Consider the following 12,827-nt stretch of genomic DNA (forward strand, 5'->3'; position numbering starts at 1 on the left):
TTGTTTGTACTTAAGTTCTTTAACCACTGTGTTAGAAGTACTTGGTTCACTGAAGCTTAAACGTGGTGATGGAAATGGTAACACAAATCAAACTGAAATAATGGTGTAAGAATAAATGGCAAGCAGTACACAAGTGTGGACACCAGATGGAAACTGGTATGTTCTGAGACAAGTGAAATAGACAGTTACGCTTTCACCCAGGAGCCAGAAAACAAAACTGTGTGTAGAAGTGTCATGCTTTATATCCGAAAGCTGGATTAGTTGTACAACATACCAGGTCATTACTAGTACACAGTATATTGTAATTGTGAAATTGTATTAAGGTGGCATGAAACTATTGAAGCTGATTTTTTTTTAAAGCAAAGTATAGTGACATCAAATTTTCATTTATAGATTGCCTGTTCAGCTTTCTTGCTCATTTTTCTACTAGCTTTAAAAAAATTGATTTGGGTGTGCCTGGGTGGCTGGCTCAGTTGGTTAAGCATCCAACTTCTGCTCAGGTCATGATCTCACGGTCCGTGACTTTGAGTCTCGTACAGGTCTCTCTGCTGTCAGTGCAGGGCCTGCTTTGGATCTTCTGTCTCCTCTCTGTGCTCCCCCCGCCACTTGTGCTTGTTCACTCTCTCTCAAAAATAAATAAATATTAAAGAATAAATAAATAACTCTTTAAAAAAATTGATTTATCGGAATCTACTATATATTCTGGAATGTAAGTCTTTTTCAGTTACGTGGCCTTTCAAGTATCTCCTCTTGTGTTGTGACTTTCCTTTTTTTTTTCCCCCCAATTTTAGTGATGTTCTTTTGAGGAACAGAAGTAATTTTTTTTAAGTTTATTTGTCTATTTTGGGGGTGGGGAGAGGCAGAGAGAAAGAATCCCAAGCAGGCTCCGTGCTATCAGCACAGACCCGATGTTGGGCTTAATCTCACAAGTGTGAAATCATGAACTGAGCCATAATCAAGAGTTGTATGCTTAACCAACTGAGCCACCCAGACACCCCCCAGAAGTAATTTATTTTAATGCAGACAGATTTATCTGTCTTTTCCCTCATGTTGACTTTATAAGTGTAGACATCCAGAAGAATAATGCCCCCACCTGGTTTCTCTTCAATAGGATCTTGAATGTTCTTAGTACTTTGCATTTCCATGTACATTTTGGAATCAGCTTGTCAAGTATTGTAAAAATCATGTGTGGGATTTTGATGGTAATTCATTGAATTTATAGGTCAATTTGAAGAGAATTGATATCATATTGAGTATTAAGTACATGAGTATGGCGTATCTCTATTTATTAGGTTTATCTTAATTTTTCTCGGTGCTTATTATTTTTTTATATAAAGTTCTTAAACATCATAGGTATTTGATTTTCATTCAATGTAAATGGTATCTTTTAATAATTTTCTACTTGATGGTTGATGGGATATAACAATGCAGTTGGCTTAGGGCTCCTGGGTGTTTCAGTCGGTTAGGCTTCTGACTTCGGCTCAGGTCATGATGTCACAGTTTGTGGGTTTGAGCCCCGTGTCAGGCTTTGCGCTGACAGCTCAGAGCCTGGAGCCTCCTTCAGATTCTGTGTCTCCCTCTCTCTTTTTCCCTCCTCCTACTTAGGCTTTCTCACTCTCTCAAAAATAAATACATAAATAAACATTAGAAAAATCTGGTTGGCTTTTGTATACTATAATATACATTGAAAACTTTACACTCTCATAAAGTCTTATAATTTAGCTGTAGATATTCTTGGATTTCCTATATAAATATCATATATCCAAATAATGACAATTTGTTTTTATACTTCTAATTCTATGGTTTTTTTCTTGTCTTATTGCTCTGTCTGGGATTTGTAGTAAAATGTTAAATACTAGTAAAAATAGAGGGCATCTTTGTCTTGTTTCTAATATCAGAATTTCAACAGTAAGTATAATGTTTGTTGAAGTTTGCTATAGACTTTTTGCAGAATGCCCTATATCATATTAAGTAAGTTCCCTGTTTTCCTTAGTTTGCTAGGAGTTTTTATTATGAATGTATGGTGAGTTTTATCACATGCTTTTGCTCAATTTGTTAGGATGACCATATGTTTTGTCTCCTCAATCTGTTAATATAGCAGATTCCACTGATTGATTTTACTTGAATTTCAAATGTTAGACCAATCTTGCATTTCTGGAATAAACCTAACTTCATCATGATTTTTCTTTTTATATATTGCTTTGTTCAATATACTATATTATGCAGTTTAAACTTTAACAGTTATACTTGGGAATGAAATTGATCTGTACATTTTCTTTCTTAAATTGTTCCTGTTGGGTTTTAGAATCAAACTGATACCTCATTGAATAATTGGGGACTGATTTCTCTTTTTCTTATGTGAAGTTTTGTAAGGTTAGCATTATTCTTTCTTAAATATTAGGTAGAACTTGCTGAAGAAGCTCTCAGGAATTTTCTTCATGAACACGTTTTTAATTATTTTAATTTTTTTCTTTTAGTAGTTATAGAGCTATACAGTTCTGGGTTTATTCTGTGCCAGTTTTGGTAATTTGTATTGTTCAGGAATTTTTGTACTTTCTCTAAATATTCAAAAGTTTTTAGCTAAAATACTCAATATCCCTTATTATTTTTTAATTCTACAGAAGCTATAGTAATCTCCCATTTTCTTCTTATTTGTGTCTTCTCTTGCTTTTTCTTGATCAGTCTTAACTTTGGTTTATCATTTTATTAGTCTTTTCAGGGAACCAACTTTTGCTTTTTTTGAATTTCTCTATTGTATTTTTTCTTTATCCTTAATTTCCCTCCTTGTCTTTATTCCATTTTCTTTGGATTCGTTTTGCTCTAATAACTTTTTGAGCTGGATGTTTAGGTCATTACTTTCCTGCCTTTCTCTAAGCTTTTATGGCTATATATTTTTTTCTAGATCCTTTAGCTGCATGCTTCAGGTTTTGATGTATTGTATTTCCATTATTATTTATTTAAAATATTTTCTAGTTTTTATTGAGATTTTTTCTCTGCCCATAGATTATTCAGACTTAATTGTTTCATTTCCAAAGTTGTGCTTATCTTCTTTCTTATTTGCTGCTTTGATCATTTGTTGAGACCAGTGTATAAAATCAAATCCCACTGTAGTTGTGTATTTTTTATTTCTCCTTGTAATGCTATATACTTCTTGCTTTCTTTACTTTTAAAAAATTATTTTTTCCTTTTTGCTTTTCACTATAATTTTTATATTTGCATTAGCTTTTGGCACATGCATCATTAAAAGCTCTACCCAATTCAGAAAATGTATATGTGGATATGAGATGGCTGATGTATATTTAAATACGTGTGTGTGTGTGTGTGTGTGTGTGTGTGTATACATCAATGGTTTGCAAAAGGTAATTGTGGAATAGTTCTAATAATAAAAAGCTGTTTATTGACCAGTTATGATTTATTCTACAGTGTAGTTTACATACATTTTCTTATTTAATTTTCAGAACAATACAGTGACATAGATGTATTACCGTTCTTTTATTGATGAAAAAAACTGAGGCTTAGAGATGTTGACTAATTTGAATCAGTTCATACAGTTAAGAAGTAGTAGAATTGAATTTTCATACCCAGTTCTGACCTGGAAATCTTTGTTCTTAACCACAATATTGAATTAGCCTTTGTATATTAATTTTTCTCAGGAATTATTTAATATAAACCTTTGTAAACTTGGGATACAGTGTAAACATTGTTTTGAATTGCACCACCATGAATTTCAGTCTTTTAGTATATTAACTTAGATAATGCTAAATGTAGTCATAACCAACATAAACTCTGTTGTAATGTGAATTTTATTTTTCTGCTTATAGAAGTATTTTTGTTTAAAAAATCAAGTAACATAGAACTATGTATGGAAGTAAAAGTCATTTAAGATTCTATCACCCTGGGATAAACCCCCATTGCCATTTTGAGGACCATATTGTCATATTTTTCACCACATATATTTTCACTTGTGTATATAATTTTATGTAATTGGGAGACTAGCTTAACTGCTGTTTTCATTTTGGACTGAACTTTACATTTGTGAATGCTAGAGAGCATAACACATTGCTTTTGGGTATTAAGGAGTTCTTGTTTACCAAAGCAATTACCATCCATTTCTTACTTTAATCCTACCAGGTCAAAGTAGGCAATGAAGTTGCTACTGGAACAGGACCTAACAAAAAGATAGCCAAAAAAAATGCTGCAGAAGCAATGCTGTTACAGCTTGGTTATAAAGCATCCACTAGTCTTCAAGATCAACTTGATAAGGTAAGAGTTAAATTTACGTGTGCATATACCTGTCCTGTCAGAATATCAAAAGCGATGAACAAATCCATTGTTTTTTTGACTCTTAAGTAATGTGTTAATTAGTTTAAAGGTAGAAGTCAAAAGTTTTTTTTTTTTTCCCTCAAGTCAGTACTCTGTATCTTTAAAGATAGATTCTTTAGGTAGAAAGTAACATCTGTTTATGGGGTGTTATATATTAATATTAAGATGAAATATTATATTCTTATAATTGGCATATACTAAATATTGTGTATATTTTTATTTTTTGTATCATTGAATATTTTATATAATACCAGTTGAATAATTTTTTAGCTTATTGACTAGTGGCTTTTGCCAGATAGCCACAGTTTTCATTTGTGCTTTTTAAAGAACACAGACTGTTAGCCTTCATTTCTGGAATACAGCTGCAAACACTAGAAATAAAGATCCTGAGTTATCCCTTTAGGGCAGGAACTGTACTGGACAGGCGCTCTATAAACTAATTTTTCTATTTACTTTAAATTTAAAAGTAAACTCAGAGGGTGTTTATTTTCTGCCAAGACTTATGTTCATGGTCCCCTATTTCTTCTGCAGCAGTTAATGACATCATTAACACCTACCTCTGTTGCAAGAGAAGCAGAGAACCCCAAATTCAGGCCTTGGCAGATAATTTGGCAGGAACTGGCTTAATTTCATTTTGTATTGTCATTGTATCTTTGTACATGTAGAAATTGTTTTTATTAATATTTTAATAAATGAAAAGTCATAAAACCAGCTTAATAATTATTTCTATCAAAAACAATATACTTTTTTCCATGACATTTTCTCATATAAGGATTCTATTTTTTAGAGATATTTTCAATTTCTACAGGAATACGTTTCTGAAATTCAGAGTAAAAACAAAATCATCTATTAAAAAACATTTAGATATACTTTTCTTTTTAAGACAGCTGTGAATACCTAGGCAATTATTTTCAGCGATTAAGAATTATTTGTCTGTGTGGTATCGCTAGAGATTTCAATTCTGTTTTTATAACCTGGCTAGTCAATGCTTTTTCTTCTTTTAAAAGTATTTGTAACATGAAACCCAACATGTGTTCAAGATTCTGTAGTTCTTATATTGTGTATATGTTGTTTTAACTTAACACATTTATATTGACTTAAAACTAGTGAGTGATTTATAAAAATACGTCAAAATAAATCTCATAGGCATATATTTGTATGTTAAGTGAAAATAAAACAGAACAAAAAGTCAGCATTAATTTTTTTAATTTGAAAGACATTTTTTATATACCGTGTATTATTGGTCAGGGTTCTCCAGAGAAACAGACCAACAGGATGTATATGTGTGTGTATGTATATATAATGTATGTGTGTATGTATATATGTACATATTCATACATCACTCACAGAGACTTGTTTTAAGGAATCGGCCCATGGAATTATAGAGGCTTAGCTAGTCCACAGTCTGAGGGAGAGGTCAGCCGGCTAGCGAATCAGGAGTTAAGTTTGAATCCAAAGGCATTCTGCTGGAGACTACCCTCTTGCTTCAGGGGAGGTCAACCTTTTCTTCTAGTTAGTTTTTCAACTGATTAGGCCCACCCACATTATGGAGAGAAATCTACTTTACTCAAAGTTCAGTGATTTAAATGTAAACCTTTTCCAAAAACACCCTCTCACAGAGCACCCAGAATAATGTTTGATCAAATGTCTAAGCACCAAAGTTCAGACAAGTTGACACATAAAATTTCCCATTGCACCTAGCTAAAAGCCAAACACTTATAACTAAAGATAACAAGGTGACTGAAACCTGGTCCCTACACTCGAGAAACTAACCTTGTAAGTGTTAACAGTAAGGAGCGTTACTCATATAACAAAAATTATAGTATTCTAGAACCTACAGAACATGAAGATGAATCTGGAAAGTCAGGAATAGCCGAGACCACTATTTTTATGTGAGTTAAAGAACTTGAGGAATTATTAATTTAAGATTTGAATATGAAAGTGACACGATACGGTTTACATTCTTCAAAAGACAATCGTGTAAGTAACATAGTGAATGTATTTGAGCAGGATGAGACTGAAGGCAGAGGGGCCAGTTAGGAGGCTAGCAGAACTGTTCAGGTAAAAGATACTGAGGGTCTGGACTCAGGCAGTGGTGGTAGAAAAGAGAGGGTAAAGATACCAGAGGTATTTCTGAAGTGTAAGTGATATGCTTTCAGTAGCAGATAATATGCATGGGGGATACAGGAATCAGAGGAGGAAAGAAAACCTGTAAAAAGGAAGAGAATGACTTTAAGAAATAGGTAGCAGTCATATGCTGCAGGGAGATCAACAAAGGAAAGGACTGAATACACTGATTTGTCAATAAAAGATCTGCAGTGATTGTGGAGAAGCAACTTAAAAACCTGCAAGAGAGTTTTTAAAAAGTTTTTTTTTTTAAATAAACAAGATGTGTACATGGCTGAAAGAATTCAAATAACACGAAAGAATAAGTAGTCTTACTTTATCCTGAGACCCTTGGCTCTTAACCTCTCTTTTGAATAGCATCTCCCACAATGAGTTAATATTTGTACAGCATTTAGGATACTGTCTGAAATATAGTGAATGTTATATAGGGATTTGATAAATAGAAATAAATATCCTTATAGAGATATTCTATGTATATATACTAATATGTCCCCACTTCATAAAAAATTTCAGATTTATTGAGGTGCAGTTCAGTGAATTTTGACATATGTGTCTTTATATGTGTGTACACATTCTTTAACCACCAGAATTAAGATTTATAATATTTCTGTTACACCATAAAAGTTCCCTTTTGTAGTTAATCTCTTCCCCTCTCCTTAGGCCCTGGCAAACACTGATCTAATTTCTGCCTATAATTTTGCATTTCCTGAATGTCATACAAATTGGATCATACATTAGGAAGGCTTTTGTGTCTAGCTTCATAATTCTGAGATTCATCCATGTTGTTGCATTTATCATTAGTTTGTTCTTTTTTATTGTTTGTTACTGTTTTATTCTTCACCAACATTTGGGCTCTTTCCAATTTGAGGCTATGATAGATTAAGTGGTTATAAACATTCATGTATAAGTCTTTATATGTGTGTATTTCTCTGGTGTATTCTTTATGTACATAGTTGTATAATAAGAACATGTTATAACTTTGTTAAGAAACTGTGAAGATGTTTTCCAGAGAGGCTTTACCATTTTGTATTCCCAACGGAGTGTTTGAGACTCCAGTTATTTCACATCTTTTCCAGCTCTTGGTATGGTTGGTTTTGATAGCTTTGATCATACTAGTAGGCATATAATGCTATCTCATTGGAATTTAATTTGCATTGCCCTAATAACTGATAATGCTGAATATCCTATCATGTATTTATTTTCCATTCATATCTCTTCCCTGAAAAGGCTGTTCAAAGTTTTGTCTCTTTAAAAATTGGATAGTTTGCTTTCTTACTGAGTTGTAACAGTTCTTTACATATTTTGGACACAAATCCTGTATCAGATAAAGAACTCCCCTGCCTTCTCCTTCTCTTCTTTCCTGTCCTCTCCTTTCCTCCTTTTCCACATAGGTTATCCAATTGTTTCAGCATCAACTGTTTTAAAGATTAATGCTGTTTTCATAGAATTCCCTTAGGACCTTTGCTGAAATGCAGTTAACCACATATTTGTGGGTCTGCTTCTAGATTCTCTGTTCTGTTCCATGAATCCCTATGTCTATCCTGAAGCTATTACAACTGTATTTGGACTGTAGCTTTTTAGGTAAGGTTTGAAATCAGATAATGAACTCTTTCTTTGTTCTGTTTTTTAAAAAATATTTTGGCTACTCTAGAGCTTTTGCATTTTCATAGAAATTTTAGAATCAATTTCTACCAAGAAAAAAAAAGCCAGTGGGGAAATTTTCTTTGGAATTGCGTTGAATATATAGATCAATTTCACACAAATTGGTATCTTAACATTGAGTCTTCCAGTCCATGAACACGATCCAGCTCTCCCATTTTTTTAGTTTTTTAGAAATATCCCACAGCAATGTTTTGTACTTTTTCATAGAAATATCTTACACAGCTGTTATGTCTATCCCTAAGTACTTCATGTTTTTGGATGTGTTATTAATGGTATTGGTTTTTAATTTCAATTTCCAATTCTTCTTTTCTAGTGTATAGAAACACAGTGGGTTTTATATATTGACCTTGTAATCTACGACGTAGCTAAACTGAGTTATAAATTGTAATAGTTTATTTTGTAGATTGGGATTTTCTGCATTGATGATTGTGTCATCTATGAATAAAGACGGTTTTATTTCTTCCTTTCCAATCTGTATATGTTTATCTATTTGTTTTGCTTTATTGCTCTGAATAGAACAACTGGTACAATGTTGAATAGAAGTAGTTGCTTGTTGAATAGGAAAGCAGATATCCTTACCTCGCTCCCCATTTTAAAAGGAAAATTATTCAGATTTCACCATTATAAATACCATGATGATTGTAGGTTTTCTTCATAGATACTCTATATCAGGTGATATTTCCTTGTATTCCTGCTTTATTGAAAGATTGTTTTTTGTTCTTTAATTATCAGTGCATGTTGAATTTTGCCCAGTGCTTTCTCTGCATCTATTGATATGTAATATAATTTTTCTGTTTAGTTTGTTACAGTGAATTTCACTGACAGATTTTTAAAATTTATGTAAAATATTTAAAAAATTACCATTTTAAGCATTTTAAGGTGAATATTTCGATGGCATTAAGTACATTCACAATGTTGTGCAACCATTACCACTATCTACTTCCAGAACATTTTCATCATCCCAAAGAGAAACTGTACCCCATTAAACACTGACTCCTCATTCTTCTCTCTACTCAGCCCCTGGTAACCTCTGTTCTACTCTCTATCTCTATGAATTTACCTTTTCTAGGAACCTTCTGTAAGTGGAATCATACTATATTTGTCCCTTTTTGTCAGGCTTATTTCATTTATCATGTTTTCAAGGTTCATCCATGTTGTAGCATCTATCAGAATTTCATTCCTTTAAAAAAAATTTTTGTTCATTTATTTTTGAGAGGTGGGGGAGGGGCACAGAGAGAGGGAGACACAGAATCTGAAGCAGGATTCAGGCTTTGAGCTGTCAGCACAGAGCCCGATGCGGGGCTTGAACTCACAAGCCAGGAGATCATGACCTGAGCTGAAGTTGGACGCTTAACCGACTGAGCCACCCAGGCGCCCCAGAATTTCATTCCTTTTAAAGCCTGAATAATATTATGTTGTATGGATATATCACGTTTTGTTTATCCATTCATCTTTTGATGGACATTTTGGGTTATTTTCAACTTAAGGCTATTGTGAGTAATGCTGCCATGAACATTGGTGTATAAGTATCTGTTTTAAGTCTCTACTTTCATTGTTTTGAGTATATACTTAGAAGTGGAATTGTTTGATCAAATGGTAATTGTACATTTACTATTTTGAGGAATAGCCAAATTCTTTTCAATAGTGGCTGTATCATTTTATATTCCCACCAGTGATGTACAGGGTTCCAGTTTCTCCAAGTCCTTGCTAACATTTATACATGTGTGTGTCAGTGTGTGTGTAGATGTTTGTTTTTGTTTTGTCTTGTTTTTTAACCAATAGCCATCCTGATGGATGGGCATTGATTGCTTTTTGAATGTTGAACTAAGCTTGCCCCATTTGATCATGATGTATTACCTATGTTTTTGTATATTTGTGGAATAGATTTGCTAATATTTTAAAAGATTTTTATGGCTGCATGTATGATCTATATTTTTCTTTTGTTGTTATATCTTTGTCTGGTTTTAGCATCAGTATCAGGGTAATGCTTCTCATATAGTAAGTTTGGAAGAATTTGGTAATCTTTCTTCCTTAATTTTTGGGTAGAATTTACCAGTGGGGTAACCTTCCATCTGGGGAAGGTTTTCTCTGTGGGAAGATTTTAACTATAAATTGAGTTTTAAAAAATAGATATAGGGCTATACAGACTATCTACTTCTGCTTGAGTGATCTTTGGCAGTTTGAATCTTACAAGCAATTTGTCCGTTTTATCTAAGTTGTTGAATTTATTGGTACAGAATTGTTCACAACATTTCCTTGTTATCCTTTTAATAGCTATAGCATCTGTAGTGATATTCCCTCTCTCATTCCTGCTATTGGTAATTTGTTTGTTTTCTTTTTCTCCTTATCAATATGGCTAGGAGCTTATTAATTTGTATTCTTTTCTTTCTTTTCTCTCTTCTCTTCTCTTCCCTTCTCTTCTCTTCTCTTCTCTTCTCTTCTCTTCTTTTCTTTTCTTTTTTTTATAAGAGGAAGAAAGTACGAGTAGGATAGGGGCAGAGGGAGAGGGAGAGAGAATCTTAAGCAGACTCCATGTGCAGTGTGGAGCCCAATACGGATTTTGATCTTGTGACCATGAGATCATGACCTGAGCTGAAATCAGGAGTTGGACACTTAACTGACTGAGCCATGCAGGCACTCCTTTATCTTTTTCAAACAACCAGGTTTTGTTTCGTTGATTTTCTCCATTCTCTATTTTCAATTTTATTGATTTCTACTCTTTATTTTATCCTTCCTTTACTAGCTTTGGGTTTGATTTTCTGTTCTTTTTCTGGCTTTGTAAATTAGAAGCTAAGACTGTGGATCTGAGAACTTTCTTCTTTTCTCATATAAGATTTAATGCTGTATACTTCTCTTTATGTACTGATTTAGTTCTGTCCTACAAATTTTGACAAGATGAGTTTTTATTTTCATTCAATTCAAGATATGTTATAATTTTCCTTTTGACTTCTTTCAAGTCATATATCGCTTTTGATTTTTTGTCATCTTCTTTTATTGTTAGTGTCTCCAGTTACAAATTTGGATTTGTCCATTTCTTTCAGTTTTGTCAATTTTGTTTTGTGTACTTTGAAACTTTGTTGTTAACACACACACACACACACACACACACACACACACACACACATTTGGCATTATGTCTTTTTGATGACTTGGCCCCTTTATTACTATGTGATTTTTCTCTTTAGTCCTGATAATATTCCTTCCTGTGAATTCTGCTTTGTCTTGATGTTAAATAGCCATCCCAGTTTTATTTTGATTAGTGTTTGCATGGAATATTTTCTTCCCATCATTTTGGCCTGTGTCTTTACATTTAAATTGCTTTCTTTTCATAAGAGACTCTTAAAAACTGAGAACAAACTGAGGGTTGATGGGGGGTGGGAGGCAGGGAAAGGTGGGTGATGGGTATTGAGGAGGGCACCTTTTGGAATGATCACTGGGTGTTGTATGGAAACCGATATGACAATAAATTTCATATAAAAAATAAATTGCTTTCTTTTAGAAAACATATACTTGGGTCTTGCTTTTTAAAAGCTATTTTGGCAGTCTTTTAGTTGAGGGTAATTAGAACATTTGCATTTATTATAGTTATTGATATGGTTGGGTTTAAATCTTATTAATTATTTCTCTTCACCCATTTGTTCTTTGTTCACACTCTTCTTTTTGACCACTAATATGGTCATAGATTTTACTTTTCTGTATGCCTCTATGACCTCCAATTGTGATTATACTGTGTATGTTTCAAAGACCTCCTATTGTGGTCATACATTTTACTTCTGTATATAGTATAAAGCTTACAGTTTTTTGAGCTTTATTTTTTATTGTTTATTTATTATTACTAATTATGCTTTATATAGTCATCATTTTATGTGGTTAAAATGAGAAAAAAGCGTTGTATATTTACCCTCATTTTTACCATTTTCAGTGTGCTTCATTTATTAGCGTCGATCCATATTCATGAATACATGTTCATTTGTGTGGATTTCTTTCTGGTATCATACTCCTGCTTATAGAACTTACTCTACAACTACTTGTATTAATAAGTCTACTGGCAATGATTTCTCTTAGCCTTTGTTGGATGAAGAAGTCCTTATTTCATCTTCATTTTTGCAAGTTTCTTTTTTTGGCTGGATATAGGATTCTGGATTTTTCTCTTTATTTCCTTAAAGGAGTCTCCCTTATATTTATGGTTTCACTTTCCATGGTTTCAGTCACCTGCAGTCACCTGCAGGTCTGGAAACTCATCAGAAGGTTAATAGTTGCCTAACTGCACATTAGAATGCCTAAGTCATTCACCTCACTTCATCTCATCATGTAGGCATTTTATCATTTCACATCATTGCACAAATAGTATTGTACGAGAACATATTTTGAGAGAAAGACCACATTCACATAACTTATTATAGTGTTATAATGGTTCTATTTTATTATTATTTTTATTGTTAATCTCTTACTGTGGCTAATTTATAAATTAAACATTGTCATAGGTGCATATGTATAGGAAATAACATCACATATATAGGGTTTGTTACTATCCGTGTTATCAGGCATCCACTGGGGAACTTGGAATGCATCTCCTGTGGATAAGGGGCACAACTTTACTTATGAAGATCTTGTTTCATTGTCTTTTGACGTGTGTAGCTTTTGATGTCATTTCTGCTGTAATTCTTACCTGCTCTTTCCTCCTCGTATATTTTTTTCCCTTTGAAGGCTGTCAA

The 12,827-nt window shown here is 33.1% G+C and overlaps 1 protein-coding gene across 16 annotated transcripts in view; it reads left to right on the top strand.

Annotated features, from left to right (window-relative positions):
- STAU2 (staufen double-stranded RNA binding protein 2) overlaps window positions 1-12,827 on the top strand; it is a 310,752-nt gene that overhangs the window by 134,013 nt on the left and 163,912 nt on the right. For all 16 annotated transcript variants that reach the window (XR_006706573.1, XM_045454902.1, XM_045454900.1 and 13 more), the window contains one exon: window positions 4,132-4,263. Coding sequence is in view for 15 of the 16 variants with exons in the window: in XM_045454902.1 (XP_045310858.1) it covers window positions 4,132-4,263 (132 nt within the window). In the remaining variant the exon portion in view is untranslated. The remainder of the gene's footprint in view (window positions 1-4,131; window positions 4,264-12,827) is intronic.

The sequence above is a fragment of the Leopardus geoffroyi genome, chromosome C3 (genome assembly GCF_018350155.1).
Source record: "Leopardus geoffroyi isolate Oge1 chromosome C3, O.geoffroyi_Oge1_pat1.0, whole genome shotgun sequence".
Taxonomy (NCBI): Eukaryota; Metazoa; Chordata; class Mammalia; order Carnivora; family Felidae; genus Leopardus; species Leopardus geoffroyi.